The 18,563-nt window shown below is 35.6% G+C and overlaps 1 protein-coding gene across 1 annotated transcript in view; it reads right to left on the bottom strand.

The window, feature by feature from the left end:
- LOC18443453 (uncharacterized) overlaps window positions 1-1,097 on the bottom strand; it is a 59,193-nt gene extending 58,096 nt beyond the window's left edge. Inside the window, exon 1 of the mRNA XM_088867805.1 lies at window positions 285-1,097. Coding sequence (XP_088723931.1) covers window positions 285-718 — 434 coding nt within the window. The 5' untranslated portion in view covers window positions 719-1,097. The remainder of the gene's footprint in view (window positions 1-284) is intronic.
- Between the last annotated feature and the right edge of the window lie 17,466 nt (window positions 1,098-18,563).

Raw genomic sequence — 18,563 nt, 5'->3', positions numbered from 1 at the left:
TCTTTCAATGGGATATTAAAAGCTAAAAACCAAATAAATGTTAACTATCAATACAGGACCTGAAAATAATAATAAATGTGGATCCACTTTTTATACTTAGTTTCCATGGAGTTCCTCATCGCAACCTAGAAAGTGAAAGAGAGAGATCTTTTTTTTGTTTGTTTTTTCAAGAAATCAGAGGTAATTGGTTATACCTGTAATTCTTCATTTCCCAACCTAGAACGAGAAAGAGAGAGATTTTTTTTTGTTTGTTTTTTCAAGAAATCAGAGGTAATTGGTTATACCTGTAATTCTTCATTTCCCAACGAGAAAGAGAGGCAAATTCTTTCAAAGCCTTTCTCCACTTCTGCACTGTCTCCTCATCAAACCCATTCTTATTCCTGTGATCCACAAAGGCTTCTTCAAAAAGCCCACTTTGCCAGCGGACATGCGAAGGCTCCACATCATAAAACACAGGAAGAATAAACCTCGACCTCCGTGGCAAACTCAGAAAATAAGAAAGTTGGTCAAGGCAGAAGAAAGAGGAAGCATAATTGGGGGAAAAGATGGCTATAAACACCTCACACTTCTCAATGGCTCTTTGTATATCCCTTGGTTGTTGTTGTAGTATGGATGGGAAGAAGAAGGTGGAAATACCGGAATCAATGAGAACTCTGTTGAGATGGGATGTGAAGCTCTTTCCCGTATCTTCATCACAGAAGTTCAGGAAAACTTCCATGGATCTGATTTGGGCTTTATCTCTCTCTATCTATCTCTAGCAGGGGAAGCAAGTCGCACAGAGCTCAGCGTTTTCTCTCTCTAATTTACAGCAGTGGGAAGTTCAGGCCTTCTCTCTCTAATACAGTCACCCAAATTTGCTTCCTCTGATCTGATGTGTGCATATAAAGGAACCCCACTTCGCTTTCTCTCTCTAAGGAGGTGTGCGAGATCACAGCGACTTCGTGAGAAGGACAACCCTCGACCCCTGCCCAAAATATATAAAATGGATGCATGCCATTCCTTCGCGGGATCACATTGTACAATTACTCCCTCTTACAGGAGACATTCAAGAGAATTTTTTGCATCTGGTTCGTTCAAAAAGAATTACAAGTTATTTGAGATCTGCAGTTTCGACAGGGCCTATGGTTTATATAAAAAGAAAAACAAAAGGTAAAGCTTGTCTCAAAAACTTCATCCAAAAAATACGTTGGGTATAGAAAGTTTTTAAGGTGGCTCTAAAATCAATTCTTACAACTAATTATGAAAACTTGCAGTTCAAAAAGTGGCACAAATCTTGGAGAAATCTCTTTTGTTTTGTTTTGTTTTTTGCAACCATAATGGTCAATTATCAGATAATTATGGATGGGAAACAGTTGAAGAGGTGATGGACTATAAAGAGGAAATGATTATAGGTAAATGCAAGTCAGAAGCCACGGTAATAGCACCACATGAACCTTAGCTACCGGTATAAATTTTCATTCCCACCTAATTTTTTTTGGGAAAAGTGGTCAAATGCAAAATCCAGGTCAAGTACTTAGATTTGATCTGGGTTTTCTCACTCTTTCTCTAGGAAGTGAGGTAAGCCGTAATACTGAGTTCCACAGAGACCGTTGAACCCACACAAAAACAAAAAAAAAACCAAAATATCTGCTAAGTTCAATTTTGATGGGAATTCGACTGACTGGGGGGGAAATGTGGCTCAAACAAAGCAGAACCTTTAAATTACGATCGAGTTGAGATTTTTACATAAGATTTCAATGAGTCAAATATGGTTGAGGTTGATTATCCGATAAATATGTCAAATTATATGAGCACTATCACAGTCACACACCTATACTCTCAATTCTCAAATGATAAAAAGCTCTCTTACCTCTCTCTTTCTCATCAAAGTTCGAATCTTATCGCTATTAGATATGTGGTTGCCCCGTTTGGACCTTATATTAATAGATGTAAGTTCTCTGTTGCTCCCAAAACACTAAAACAAACCGAAAAACTTTTGACTACAAATATTCCTTTTCAATTCTCTATAATTTGGAATGCACCTTCTGAATTGTTGGTAAAAACCACTGTTGTCCCTCATAACTCTTAACTCAAATACACATGATTCAAGCCACAAATCAAGGAATTCTTCAATTCTTGGATTAACCACGATGGCTAAGAGACCATATCATAAATGTCACAAAAATAAATAAGAAAAAATTAAATAATACAAGGTGCAGGGTGTTGAACAACAGCAGACTACTCACGAGAACGACATGCCCGAAAAATGGAAGAAAGGCTATTAGAAGATCAGAATTGGGTAACATTATGGTACAAAAGAAGAAAACAAACAATAAAAAACAAATGATGAACTCTCTCTCTCTCTCCCCTGTACCAAGTGAGGGGTTTCAAAACTCTGTTCTCTTCGAATTGTTTTCTATTTAAAATTGAAGAGCTATGAACATAACTTCATAATGAGCATAGAACCATCATTCCACAACAAGAAAAGATGTCAAATTCTAATCCTATAAAGAACACATACCAATAGAATAAGATGATCCCTCTCAAATTGAGATTTGCTTTGACTGTAAATTTCTCAATTCCATTACCCATCCAGACATGGAATGAACCAAAATTATAAAAAAGAATAGCAGCTTACATCTACTCCACATGTAGCAAATTCATCATCTTTTACTATAAAGAAATCAGATAACTATTGTCAAGTATTTCATGCCATAAGACCTGTAAGAGCTCTGTGGCATGTGTGAGAGAGAGAGAGAGAGAGTGCCGTAAGAGCTCTATAATACAATAAAAGTGGGGCACTTAATAGTTTAAATATAAATCAGGCTATTAAAAATTCACATTAATTTCTTTTAGCAAGTCTTTGTTACTAGGAGGCATTTTGGAATCAACAGAATGAAATAAATGAGGCAGAAAAATGTAATTTTTCATTCAAAATCATTGAATGAAAAGGCAGTTGATATTGAAGTCATTTCTGAATCCACATGTCACATAAAAAGCATGGTGTAGCAATCCAAAACCAAAATTAGCACCTTATGAGACAAGAGAGACTGCAAGTTGCCAATGATCAAGCAATGCCTTGAAGAATTCATCCACATAACTTTCGGTAGAATCCTCGGCGTCTTCTGACTCGTAAACAAGATGCATCCCTCCCTTTATCAAATGAAAGCATGGAAATCCCAAGGATGGTGTTGTTTCATTTATGCCTTCAACTTGACCCTGGGATGGTTGGGACCCAATTACGAGTTCAATTTCATCCCCATTTTTCAATCAGTTGAAGTCATAAATTGGCTCTCATAAACGGTAAAAGTAAACTTGATTCTGGTGGGTCCCTGTCCCTCGATAAATTTGCAAGTTAAGTCTAGCCTTCTCCCTGCCTTTCCTCTTGATCAATAAGTCTACAAAATGCTCCTCGTGAGTGCAACTAATCCCATGGACATAAATAACAAATCACACAATTATTTCTCTAATATGAAGGCCTTTGTCTGAAAGACTTGACATTGTGTATGACAGAGTTTGACACATGAACCAATCTGGATTTTCGATCTCCTGAATCCTTGTGTATATCGGCGTGCACTCACACCAATTTGGAACCTTGCTTCCGGGAACAATTATTTATCCAACGCTGTAAACAATTCCTGCACACACACATATATCTTCAACCTCAGGCGGTAAAAGAATATTATATTCAGTTACCAGCTTATCAAATTTACTTTTTATGTTTTCTTGTTCTTCAATTCCTTTGTTGATAGGGTCCTGGGTGAATTCTAAGATTTAACCCTTGCTTTCAGAGCTATTAACTCATTTCTAACCTCATTGATTTCATATTTTAGCTCGGATATTGAAGGTTCTCTTTCTTTTTGTGTTTTATTTTGTACTGTTTTAATAATGTCCTGGAAACTATAATCTCTTTTGTTGAGACAAGAGAAGACTTAAGTTTTTTAAATAGGGTTTTAGACATATTTATGTATTGGATTAGGGCTTCTCTTTAGCCTCTGGATCTGATATTTTGTCTATGAGGTCTATAATCAGATATTCTTCTTTTGTGAGGGTATTGATGCTTAACCTATTCATATCCATGATTGCCTTGTAAAAATCACATTGACAATTTTCTTCTTTTGGGTTATTTTCATCATTAGAGTCTGAATCAGAACTGTTGATAATAATATCATCATCATTTATTTCTCCAATCAACATTTCCTCTTCTGAATCAGAGGAATCAGAGGTTTCGTCTTTTATTTGGAGTATTTCAAATAATTGTTTTTTAATATTATCATCTATTTTCAAAGAGTTAATTTTTCTTTTAACTTTACATTTATTTTTGTAATGGTCTATTTTGCCACAATTATAATAGACATAGATTTTCCTTTTTCCCTTATTTTTGAAAGATGGTTTATCTTGTAAGAAATTTTTGAAAAAATTTTCTTTTGTTTTTTAAGAATGTCTAAATTTTCTCTTTCTAAATTTTTCATGTTTCTTTTTATGAAAAGGTTTTGAAGGGGGTAGAGTATTAAATCCATAAAGAGAAACATGAAAAATTTAGAAAGAGAAAATTTAGACATTCTTCAAAAACAAAAGAAAAATTTTCCAAAACATTCTTACATGAGAAACCATCTTTCAAAAATAAGAAAAAAAAGAAAATCCATGTCTGTTATAATTGTAGCAAAATAGACCATTACAAAAATAAATGTAAAGTTAAAAGAAAAATTAACTCTTTGGAAATAGATGATAATATTAAAAAACAATTATTTTAAATACTCCAAATAAATGACGAAACCTCGGATTCCTCTTATTCAGAAGAGGAAATGTTGATTGGAGATATAAATGATGAGGATATTATTATCAACAGTTCTGATTCAGACTCTGATGATGGAAATTACCCAAAAGAAGAAAATTGCCAATGTGATTTTTACAAGGCAATCATGTATATGAACGGGTTAAGCATCAATACCATCACAAAAGAAGAAGATCTGATTATAGACTTCATAGACAAAATATCAGATCCAGAGCCTAAAAGAGAAGCCCTAGTCCAGTACATAAATATGTCTAAAACCCCATCTGGAAAAACTAAGTCTTCTCTTGTCTCAACAAAAGAAGATTATAGTTTCCAGGACATTCTTAAAATAGTACAAAATAAAACACAAAAAGAAAGAGAACCTTTAATATCCGAGCTAAAATATGAAATCAATGAGGTTGGAAATGAGTTAATAGCTCTAAAAGCAAGGGTTAAATCTTAGAACTCACCCAGAATCATATCAACAAAGGAATTGAAAAGCAAGAAAATTCCCACTAAAGCAAGGCCTATTCAAATGAACAATAGGTTACTCGAAATCTGTAAAAAAGAAATAAAAAAATTATTGGATAAAAAGCTTATCAGGAAAAGCTTCTCACCCTGAAGCTGTTGAGCCTTTTATGTAGAAAAGACCTCTGAAATAGAAAGAGGGGCTCCAAGACTAGTTATAATTATAAACCACTCAATAAAGTGTTGAGATGGATCAGATATCCGATCCCAAACAAAAAAGACCTCTTGGATAGACTGGTAAATGCTTGCATATTTTCAAAATTTGATCTTAAATCTGGCTATTGGGAAATCTAGATTGGCGAAAAGGATAAATATAAAACTGTTTTTAATGTTCCATTTGGACAATTTAAATGAGCGTTATGCCTTTCGGATTAAAAAATGCATCATCCGAATTTCAAAATATCATGAATGAAATTTTTAATCCCTACACCAAATTCATGATTGTTTATATTGATGATGTACTTGTTTTCTCATAATCAATTGATCAACATTAAAAACATTTAAGTACATTTGTAAAAGCAATAAACAATGTTGGCTTAGTAGTTTCCGCAAGGGAAATAAATCTAGGCCAGACAAAAATAAGGTTTTTAAGACACAATATTTTCCAGGAAATAATCATTCCCATTGATAGAGCAATAGAATTCGTATCTAAATTTCCAGATGTGATTACAGGAAAAACTGAATTACAAATATTCCTTGGTTGTTTAAATTATATTTCAAACTTCTATAAAGATTTGGCTTTAGATGCAAAACCTTTATTCCAGAGGTTGAAAAGGAATCCTCCATAATAGACCGAATAACATACCAAGGCAGTCGAAAAAAGCAAAACAAAAGCTAAAGAATTACCATGCTTAGCTCTACAAAATCCTACAATATTTAAAATAGTTGAGACAGACGCCTTAAAACAAGGATTTGGTGTTGTTTTAAAACAAAAAATGAATAACCAAGAGCAATTGGTCCGGTTTACATCTAAAACCTGGAATCTAACTCAACAAAATTATTCAACATTAAAAAAGAAAATACTTGCTATTGTCCATACTGTTACAAAATTTCAAAGTGACCTGCTAAATCAATCTTTCCTTACAAGAATTGACTGTAAAGCAGCCAAGGACATCATTCAGAAAGATGTAAAAAATCTCGTGTCGAAGTAAATTTTTGCAAGATGGCAAGGTATTCTCTCTGCATTTGAATTTACTATCAAACATATTAATGGTAACACCAATTATTTGCCTGACTTTTTGATTCGAGAATTTTGCAGGGAGGGCAAAAGAAGCCAACAAAGGAAGATGGAAACAATCCCTAGTCCAGGATCATCCTTGCCATCACCATCAACACCAAATGCTATAATAAAAAGGTAAATACGAGATATTGATATATCTCCCCTTCAAATACCAATAAGCACTCAAACTCCTAGTGTTAAAATCAATATATTTAAAAACAACATATATTCCTTTGCTGATAATAGAAAGTGATCATCAGTTGAAAAATCCAATTGAAATAGCTGCTTTATACCTCAAGCAGCATATGCATCCTAATATGGGTGACAAATGTAAAGAATGGTACGAAAGTATCATTATGAAAATAGTGTCAGTTTTCATGGTTCATCATTGTAGAAATAATGATACATAAATAACATAGTCAAAATTCCAAATCAAAAAAGTTATTTCTTATAGAGAATGGGGATTGGATCCTTTAAAGCCAAGGATCATGAATACAAAAGGATTTAAAATAAAATCCTATCACTGCTATGAATACATAAAGGCTTGGGACGAAGTCTTCTCATACCATAATACAAAAAATTCTCATAGCTGGTATATTCAGTTCAAAATAACTGAGCCAAATGAGTTTTTAAACTGGTTGAAAAATTGGTTTTCCATATGGGGATCAACAAACCAAATTCTACCAAGAGAACTACAAATTTCACAGAGAAAATTCTATGAGTATAATAGACAAAGTCTTAAAAGAGACTACCACATATATTTTATGACCTTATATCAGGTCCCCGTGGATTTTAAAATGGGATTATCAAGTCTCAGTAGATGATATGGACAGATGGGACTATATCCCCGGATTAAGAAGGCAAATCCATATCAAATGGTGGGACAGCTATAAAAATGAATCATTAAATCCAAACAAAACAAAAATGAAACTTATACCTTTAGTTTCACCCCAAAAACAGAAAATGAAAATATCATAATACGTTGCAATATTACAGCAACAAAACCCCAACCTATCCAAAGAAGAGCTTAAAAGGAAGCTCTGGAGCGCAATAGAAGATAATGAGGTAAAAATGTCCACCTCTACTTGAAGTGACAAATAGGAAAATTACAGTCCAATGAACGGTGGCGATTGCGCCGGAATTGATTTTTCTTCAAATTAAAGAAAATTTAGGGGAGACCAGAACAACTCCAACCTATCAAGGACTATGTCTCAGTCACTGTAGCCACTACCAACAAAGCCACTGTAGCCACTAACCGACAAAGTCACTGTAGCCACTAGCCGACAGCCACTGTAGCCACTAGACGACAAAGTCTATAGCCACTAGCCGACAGCCACTACAGCCACTAGCTGACAGCCACGATAGCCACCAGCCGATGGAATCTTTCAACTGTAGATGATAAGGTGTCGGTGCAAATATCAAACGTTTTCAAATCCGTTTTATTTCGAAGGCTATAAAAGCGGAAGGCTCCCCTCTTTCAAGGCATTCGGAGTTTTCCTGAGTTTAGAGTCCTCTCTCTACCCTCTTCTCTACAATCCTCTCTCTCTGCTCTCTTCTCTCCAGTCATCTCTCTGCTGTATATCTAGTAGTATTCATTTGGTTTCTTTTTCTTCTGTAAAAGTGTAAGGGTCTAAAACTGGTATGTGCGACTGCTTTTGGAAGCAAGTTCCTGACTACATCCCTGAGCAGCTGAAATTATTTACCAGCTTCTGTATCTGTGAAATGTGAGTTTGTTTTAATTATATGTTTTATGTTCCTTTCCGTTTTATATTATATGTTTCGCTTTATGTTTTATTATTTGTATATTATGTTTATTCCTTTCCGCTTTATGGTATCAGAGCCAAGTTCATATTATAGTGGTTTAACTATATCTCTAATAGAAAACTGAACTATTAAATAAGATTCTGAAAAATCTATAGTAATAGTTCAAAGTCGCTGTGACCCAAAGATCACTGAGGTCAGGAAGAGCCAGAAAAGTATAGGGACTGTTTCCAGTTGACTCGAACTGCCATGGCAAATTTTATCAGAACACTATCTAATAGGTCAGCTACTACTAGTAATACACTACGTATTAATAATAGAGAGGAAGTAATAATAAATAATATAGAAAAGCAAATCCAAAATTGGAATATACCTAAGGTACCTATAACAGATGTTTATAGTAAAGGGATGTTTGATTTCAAAAGTAGTTTTTCTATCAAAACCATCTAACAAAGTATTTCTGTTATGGAAACTCAAGACAAATTCCAATTACTTTCCCCATAATGATTGAAGATCACAAAATAAAAGATTATAAATACTTGTATATTGGTTTGGTACAAATAGCTGTCAAACCATTAACAAGGACAGGATTAAATAATTATGTTCTACTTTGCTTGAGAGACAGCAGACACAAAAGATTCACTGATTCCCTGTTATGAATAGTTGAATCCAGTCTCTGTAATGGCCCCATTTATTTTAACTGTTTTCCAAACTTCTCGATGGCCTTAACAGATCCAAATATATTAAAGGTCCTTATCCTAAACCTTAAAACTCAACGTTTTGATATGGACTCAGGTTCTCAAAATTTGGCATTTGTTTACAGAATATGTTACAAAGTAATGATACTTTGTGTCCAAATGCTAGACAAATGGATCTAAAAGGACAAACCATATTTTTTCAGACGAACATGGAAAAATTAAATTTAGTTATACCAAAGTCAGTGGCATGGTCTCAGGTAAAATTACCAGAGTGTTGGTTTTTACAAACTGAATCCCAGATAAAAAATTCTAAACATAAAGACCCTGAACAAATCATAAAATACTCAGATGGAGAACTAGAAATTAGTTTTCCATCCTCTAGAAGGACTACATTAAGGATTGGTGAATCAAGCATTAGGGATTCTCCTAGAAGCTCGACCTCTTCTATACCACAATCCGAATATTAAAGAATACCTACTCATAGGAGAACTATTATTGAAAGACTTAATAAGACTCCAAATCAGGTTAAGCAACCAGTCTATAGAGTAGACACTCAAGGATCTTCTAAGATAGAAGAACAAGAACCAACACCCTCAGACCTTGACTTTGAGGTATGTGTTACTCAAAAAGAATAATTCAAAATTGATAAGGAATGGATCAGAAAAGATTTCTACTCTGAAGAAAATAGACTAATAAGAGAATGGTTCTTCAAAGAATTTAAAGAACCTCTTAGAGATGCCTTCCATTTAAAATTTAATACATTCATGATAAAACACAAGGCAACTGTTAAATTTTTTAAATGGTTAAAATATATAGCAAAAGATTATGGAATAAAAATCCCAAAATTTGAGGTAAATATGGTTGATCAGACCTTTCAAACCACAAAAAAATAAACAATTGAGTCCGTTCATCCCCTTGAAACTAGCTTACAACTTAAAGGAGAAAAGTTCGGGGAGAAAATTGAATTTAAAGCCTCACCTTTCAAAATAGGACTTAAAGAGAGCGACCATAATATGGCTAAGCTTGAAGAAATACCTCTTATTATTGAACAGAATAACTATACAAATATTTTTCTCCAAACAATAGGCAAGCAAACTACAAGAATAGAAATGCAGTAAGCAAGTTAAAACCAACTCTTAAAACCAGAAGTTTTGATAAGCAAAAGGAAGCTGTCGTATTCAAACCTCCTCCAACTATTGAGACAAGAAAATTTAGCCTGCAAGGAATAAAGAAAAAAGAGGAAAATAATGAATTAATAGATAAATTGGTTAAAAGGTTAAAGAAGCTAAACAACAATGAAAAGGGTCAGGCTTCCAAAAACAAGGAAGGAGATGTTCAAGTCCTGCAAAAGGCATCTGACCAAGAAATTACTGATATGGAAAAGGCTTTCAAAAACTGAAAGCCTAGATATTAATAGAATTGATTATAGGAGAAAAGTAATGCCAGTGTCCGAAACCAGAATGTACTATCCTAGACCTACCCCAGTATATCTACAGATAGAAGAAGATCTAATCTCTACCTCAGTCTCTTATTCAATAAAATCTATAGTAAATTGGAACATAGATGGCATGGCTGAAAACCAAATTTTAGATCTCATGAAACACATGACCATGTATGCCACTGCCTGCAAGGCAAGTGGAAATCAAGATCATGAGATAGCCAAAGCCATAATATGTGGATTCACATGATGGTTAAGAGGCTGGTGGAATTTTCATATGGATGAGGAATCAAAAAATCAAATATTAAATGCCTCAAAACAATGGATAGTTAAAAGTGAAAATAGCCAAGACAATTTAATACAAGAAGAATATGCAATCCATACACTGATATATACGATCACCTTCCATTTTGTAGGAAGTACTGCTTTGTTGGCAACAAGATCTGAAGATTTGTTATCAAATCTAAGATGCCCAACACTCTCCCATTACAAATGGTACAAAGACGTATTTTTCTCAAGACTACAATCAAGAGAAGATAGTAAGTCAGACCATTGGAAAGAAAAATTCATAGCTGGTCTACCATACCTTTTTGCAGAAAAGGTAAAAACAAGGCTTAAAAATAAGCATAGAGGAATTATTCCTTATTCTCTGTATACACTAGGTGAATTATCAGCCGAAATCTGTGCTGAGGGTCTGACTTTATGTACAGACTTAAAACTTCGAAAACAATTAGAAAAACAGATAATAACGAGGAGAAAAGATTTAGGGAACTTTTGCGAGTAATTTGGATATATATATATATGGCAATGATTTCATGCAACCGTTATATAGTAATATGATGCAACAACCTTAAAAAACCATCTTATGGCCATTCGTTTGATCCAAAATTTGAAATATACACTCTTTTCATTCTGATGAACAATCACAAGAAAAGAAAAATTAGAAAACACAATCTAGAGAGTATTTTTTTAGCCCAATTAACATAGGGCGTTCATTTTGGTGAGATACTTAGATCTAGGCCTTAGAAGGATTTTTTCACTTTCAATTTTTTTGGATGACTTTATTATCATTAGATGAACAATGTTAAAATAGAAAAAAATGATTTTGAGTTCATAAAGACTAAGATCTTGATATTCATAAAATGAATGGTTTAGATTCATTTTTTGAGGGGACTCATTTTGAAGATATCTAGGGTTCAAATTGAACTTCTCATTTTTGAGGGGATTGATTATTGAGATGAAGAGAGTATGCATGCAAAATGTATGGTCATACAAATACTACAAACATGGTTTTCTAGAAGTGTCGTAGCATTATACTATGATGCAGCCGTTACATTGGATCATTGCTCATATATATATATATATATATATATATAGAGCAATGATTTCATGCAACGGTTGCATCATACTATAATGCACCGACACTTCTAGAAAACCATGTTTCTGTTATTTGTATGACCCAAAATTTGGCACACACTCTCTCTTCATCTCCATTATCAACCCCCCAAAAAAAAAGTTCAATTTGAACCCTAAATAGGGTCAAAATGAGTCCCTTCCAAAAACGAATCTAGATCATTCATTTGGTGAATTTCACGATCTTAGCTTTTATAAACTCAAAATCAATATTTTATTTTTTAACATTGTTCACCTAATGACAATAAAGTCATCCAAAAAGATTGGAAATGAAAAAATCCTTTTATGGCCTAGATCTAAGCATCTCACCAAAATGTACGGCCTATGTTAATTGAAGTAATAAAATACTTTCTAGGTTGTGTTTTCATTTTTTTTTTTTTTTATGATTGTTCATTAGAATGAAAAAAGTGTATATTTCAAATTTTGGATCAAACAAATGGCCATAACATGGTTTTTAAAGGTTGTTGCATTATAATATAATGCAACCGTTGCATAAAATCATTGCTTTATATATATATATATAAACAATAAAAAATATAAATTACCAGTCAAAGTAATAAAGGTGACTCAATAACCAAACAGTAGGAAGGAAAGGAGCTGGGGTCGTGGTGGTAGTACCCCCACACCCTAGTCATTATGCTATGGTTTCCCACCACTAACACCAACCCACTAATACCTTCAAAAAGCTATCTTCGAATCTACTTGAAAAAATGGGTAGGGGCCAGTCTTCCCCACTAAATTACAAAAAAAAAAACCGTAGGAGTTTTCATGCGAAGGAACTAACTTACCTTTATTAAACTTTGGCATCACAAAACATGAGGGCTGCACCCCGTTCAAGTACAATTATTCTAAAGATATCAAACCCACCGAGACCCCCTATCCCAATCAGCCTCTTAGAGTTCTCGAGATTGAATGCTTGAAGTTGAGAAAGTTGAGATAGTTTGGGTACAATTTGCAATGATATGCAGTTGGAAGCATCCAAACTCCAAAGTTCTCAAAGTGGTAGGAAGATCTGGGATTGCTCAGAGCTCACCCCAGTCTGCAACACCCAACTTTTCTAGTTTAGGAAGGTGAGATGGCATGGGCAAGGTTTGCAAACTTTTGCATCCAGAAGCATCCAAGAATTCCAAACTAATGGAGAGATCAGGGATAGCAACCATCCGCTCACAATGACATATATACAATGATTCTAGTTTAGAAAGGCCCTCATGCTACTGGGCAGGCCTTGCAATGATATGCAATTGGAAGCATCCAAAATTCTCAAAGAGGTGGGAAGATCCAGGATTGCTAAGAGCTCACCACAGTCTGCAACACTCAACTTTTCTAATTTAGAAAGGTGAGATAGCATGGGCAAGGTTTGCAAATTTTACATCGACCACATGAGGTGCTTACTCCTTCTTTGATCTCTCCGACTATAACCCCTTTTGATGCTTTTATTTCTAATCATGCTTTGCTGGATTATACTATTTTGGGGACCAGATTTACATGGTCTAACAACTTGGCCACTGACCCCTAAAGTATCCCAGTTGGATCGTTTTCTTGTATCTAATATTTAGGATGAGCTTTTACCTAAATATGTGGTTAAAGCATTGCCTCAATTTGCTTCTAACCATGTGCCTATTATTTTGTATACTAATGGGGTGGCTTCTAAACCCCCTCCTTTCGTTTCGAACTGATTTAGCTGGAGGATAAGTCTTTGGCTGATGTTGTGTATAGATCTTGAGCTACTGTTATGCATCACCGGTGCTCGAGTTTTGTTATGTCCAATATGCTTAAGTTATTGAAAAACAATCTTAAGCTCTTGGGCAGAACCAAATTTGGTAGCCTGGCTGAGAATATTGGAAAAGTTGGAAAGAGATATAGAGCAATTGAATGGTGGTCTCTCCCAAGACCAGGTGGATGAGAGAAAGTCCAAAAACTAGATCTGGATAATTTCCTTAGACTAGAGGAAAATTTCTGGTTTCAAAGGTCTAGATCTAAATAGGTTAAGGAGGGAGATAACAATACCAAATCCTTCTATGTTATTGCCAATTCTCAGAATAGATCCAACTATTTGACGGGTTTATCCATCCAAGATATTGACATGGATAATCCTTTGGCTGTCAGTGATGCTATTGTAAGTCATTTTAATACAGCCTTTTCTTTGGAGCCCAAACTTCCTTTTGACTTTGGGGATGTGCGTTTTAAGTCTTTGTCCCCGGATTTGGCTACGGGCCTTGAATGTTGGTTTACCACTGATGAAGTTCGAAAGGCAGTTTTTGGCTTGTCTAGGGATAAAGCCCCTGGCTCTAATGGATTCCCTCTTGTCTTCTTTCAAGACGTTTGAGAAGTTCTTCAGGCTGACATCATGTGTTGGTTTAATCAGTTTCAAGAAAAGACATCATGTGTTGGTTTAATCAGTTTCAAGAAAAGTGATCAAATCAGCAGTTTAGAATGAAAAGTGATCAAATCAGCAGTTTAGAATGCACCACCTGATGGATGGTTCAAGCTTAACTTCGACAGTAGGGTTCAACCTGAGTCCAACTATAGTGGCTTGGCTGGTCTTCTTCGGGACTCCTCAGCGTTCACCATTGTCTCTTACCATGGCCAGCTGGAATTCTGCGAGATCAATAAGGCTGAACTTTTGGCAGTTAAAGAATGACTCATGTGGTTCAATGGAACCCACAACAGAGTCATAGTAGAAGGGGACTCTAAAAATGTAATCAATTGGTACAAGAATCTTAGCCTAGTCCCCTGGAGGCCCACTGGATGAGTTTGTCATAGCTATTCAAGGAAAGGAATTGATCTTCCCACCACATTAACAGATAAAAGAATGGCGTCGTTGACAGATTGGCACAATCAGCCTCTTCTTGAGGCTCCTTCTCCCTCCCTCGTCCTCCCTCTTGTCTCCTCCCCTTTCTCTTCTTTTCTTTCTATTTCTTCTCATGATCTCGTTCATTCAATGAAATTACCGTTAACTTTCGAAACAAAACAAAACAAAAAAGAGAAGAGGAAGAGAGGGATTTTCTCTGCAAAAGAAGGAAGGGGAAGATAGGAAAATGCAAGAGGAAGAGAGATAGAGAGGGACAAAGAGAAACTGCCAATCGACTAGACGTCGATCAAAAGTGGCACCGGCACTCTAATTGTCTTTTTTACAAATAATGGCCCTCATTGTTGATTTTTTGTGAATTTCTACCAAAATAAAATGGGTAAAAAATCAAGGTCAAATTCTCTATTCTCACCCAAATTTGAGAACCCCTATCCTTCTTTAACTCGTTCTTTCCTTAAGATTTTGGCCGGAAAATAAGATATCTAATAGAAATGAAAGGATAGAAATAGTGAATTTGCGACTAGAAAAAGATTGATGGGCAAAGAGTTTGGGAACCCCAGTCGCCAAGAATGTAGGAAAAGGGAAGAGGGGCAGAAAATGGGAATTAAAAATTACCATGACAAAGATCTAGGTGATCAGAAAGTGGTGGGGAAAAAGAAAAATACTCAACATTTAAGGACTCATCCCATTATGTTTTTTCATATTTCGATTGATTATTTTTTTTTTTTGGTAACTTCTTTTATTAATTATCTTATGGGTTTCTGGTTGGGGGTTAGTTGGGCACCCAACTCGCCCCCAACTCACCTCGCATCTAGGGCAAGGCTGACTTACCCATAGTGTACTCGGCCGAGTCTGGGCACATTACTCCCATTTTTTATGGAAGACGTAGATTCCAAAGTCAGCTCCAATTTTTTATGGAAGACAGAGATTCCAAAGTCATTACTTCTAAAAATCTCAGGCATCTTAGTCCTGTCAAACGAGACGCCCTCTCTCTAACCAACAGACTCTCTTATCTCTAACACACAGGCTTATCAAAGGATACGAAAAGTATGCCGGGTTGGAAATGGGCCCTTGCCCCATATTACATCTCCTTCGTGGCTTCCATTTTTTGTTAAGGCATGGCTTCCAAAGTCAAGTGTTCCTAAAATCAAACATGTTCCAGTGTTGTTATATAAGACTGTCAAATAAGAATCTCTCTCACCTGGCTTCTCAAATTATACTACCTCTCTCTCTCACCATAGGCTTATCAAATTATACTACCCCTCTCTCTCACGCTTCTCAAATTATACTACCCCTCTTTCTTTCTGTCTCCCTCCCCTCACGGGTGGCAATGGAACTAGTTCAAAAATTAGACAATGGGTCGGATCCCGGTCAATGTGATTGTGGACCTAACCCGGACCCGACTCAAATAATGTTATTATTTAAATAATATTTAATATATAATATTTAAATAAATATAATTATATATTTAAATTATAATATTTAAATAATACACGTGCATATTTAACATAATATTTAAATATATATTTTTTATTTGAGAAATTATCAGAAATATACTTTAATTTTCACCTAATTGGAAAAAAAAAAAAAAAAACCCTCAACTTTTATAAACCTCGTCCACACCATTTTTTCTCGATTTTAATATATTTTTTCACCAAAATAGCCTTTACGATAGTCGTATTATCATAATAACTACCACATTACAAAACTTTAAGTACTGTAATGACCAGGCTAAGCATTACGATACTTTAAGTATCGTAATGAACATGCTCAGCATTATGGTACATTAAGTATCGTAATGATCAGGCTAAGCATTACGGAGAAAGAGACCTAGTGAGCATTATGATATTTAAAGTACCGTAATAGTTAGGCTGGTCATTACGGTATTTAAAGTACCGTAATGCTTAGTCGGGTCCTTATGGTACTTAAAGTACCGTAATGCAGTAGTTATTACAGTAATACAACTACCGTGAATGCTATTTTGATAAAAAAATGGAAAAATTATAAAAAGACCCCCAATATACACTATCTATTCAACTTACCCGCATCCAAACCTTTGCTCTCACTTTTTTCCCCACAACAACTTTCTTCGCAAAAACCCCGCCAAGGTAAAAAGTTATTATTTTTTGAACGGAAATGCCCTTCCTTTATAAAAACATCAATTGGCGCCGGCTATCAATCCCAAGTAGCGTATTGCCAAAGTGCATATGTATCGAGTGTCGGAGTGCTTTGTAAGGATTGTCGAATCACCGTACGCACTATCGAAGCACGTTCATATACTGCCGGAGTGTTGAATACACTACCGAAATGTGCTATAACACTGTCGGAGCACTGTGGCTCCTGAGCCTATTGTCGGAGTGTCTTTATAGACTGCCAGAGCGAAATGTCTCCATAAGGTGTACCACCGGAGCGTGTTCATGTACTGTCGGAGCGTTGAACACATTGTCAGAGCGCTCTATTACACTGCCAGAGCGTTGTGACTCTAGAGCACTTATTGCCGGAGCGCGTCATCTCCACAAACTGTACTGACGGAGCGTGACTTTGTACTGTTGGAGCGCATTGGGTAAATTAAAAAATGGGAAACAGGAGAGAGAAGGGCGTGTGAAACAAACGGTAGTTTAGTCTTTTTTCTTATTCCTTTTGGGTTGGGGGGTTTTTTGTAAAGAAAGGTTGTTGTGGGGAAAAAAGTAAGAGAAAAAAGATGGGGTAAGTTGCATAGATAGTGTATGTTGGGGTTTTCTATAATTTTCCCAAAAAAAAACCAAAACTAAAGAAAAAGGGTGTGGACAAGGTTTATGAATGTTGAGGGTTTTTTTTTCTAATTAGACGAAAATTAAGGTGCATTTCTTGGTCAAGTCCACACGGATCCAGTCAGGTTTAAGTCCAGGTCCATCAGGTCCGATAGCTTCGGGTCCATGTCCAGGTGTCATAAATTGTTTTCGAGTCTGGGTCCAGGTCTAGCCCTGACCCGACCCGTTGCCACCCCTACTTTCGGATCCAAACCTGACCCGACCCCTTCACCCCTACTCTCTATCTCTCGTGAAAGGTTGGAAATGGGGCCTTGCCTCATATGAACCACACGCTTGTCAAACAATGGGAGCTTGATCTCTCTCTTCATTGGATCATAGTCCCTCTCTCCCTCTTCTCATTTCGAATTTTGAATCATAGACCTATTAGATGTAGCTGCCCTGTTTGGACCTTGGACTAGGGCCTTTCCTCGACACAAAGGCAGAGAAGAAAGAAACAAATTAAATACAAATATTCCCATTCTTTCCATGTTTGGAACCTTTGGTACACCCTAGAATAGATGGGACAACTACTCTTCCCCTCGGAACACTAAATGCCCATGATTGCATGATTGATACACGTGTTGTGGGATTCGGACTCAGCCGAGTTACTCGGCCTTAGCCGCGTTACTCGGCCTTAGCCGCGTTACTCGGCCTCGGCCTCAAGTGGAATAGGGTGATGCTGAGGGCGTTGCTAAGTGGAATAGGGCGAGCGTCGATACCTCTAAGTTGCATGTACAACTCGAGGTGCATGAAAGAAAAAAATTGATGAGGTTACATCCTTGTATTATATAAATAAGATGTACCTCAAAAATCCAATAGGAAAGAGTGTTTCAAAGTTGTTAAATCTTCCATTTGATTATCTTGACCTTGACATATACAAATAAAAAAAAAAAAAAAGGATTTGCAAGTCTTAAAAATACTACATCTTGTAACAAGTTATGTGGACTGTTTATTTTTAAGATTTTCAAGCTCTAATTGATCATCTCAACATCGAGATATATGAATATGAAAAATAAAAAGAAGAATGAGATTTGGAGTCCCAAAATTGTGCATCTTTTAATACATTACCTAATCCTGTTACTTTCAAGATTTCCATCTTTATATAGATCTACTTGATTTGAACTATTTTTTATGTTTGAAATTTTATAGCTAAAG

The sequence above is a fragment of the Amborella trichopoda genome, chromosome 5 (genome assembly GCF_054954075.1).
Source record: "Amborella trichopoda isolate Santa Cruz 75 chromosome 5, AtrichopodaSantaCruz75HAP2 v2.0, whole genome shotgun sequence".
Taxonomy (NCBI): Eukaryota; Viridiplantae; Streptophyta; class Magnoliopsida; order Amborellales; family Amborellaceae; genus Amborella; species Amborella trichopoda.
This window is presented reverse-complemented; position numbering and strand designations above follow the sequence as displayed.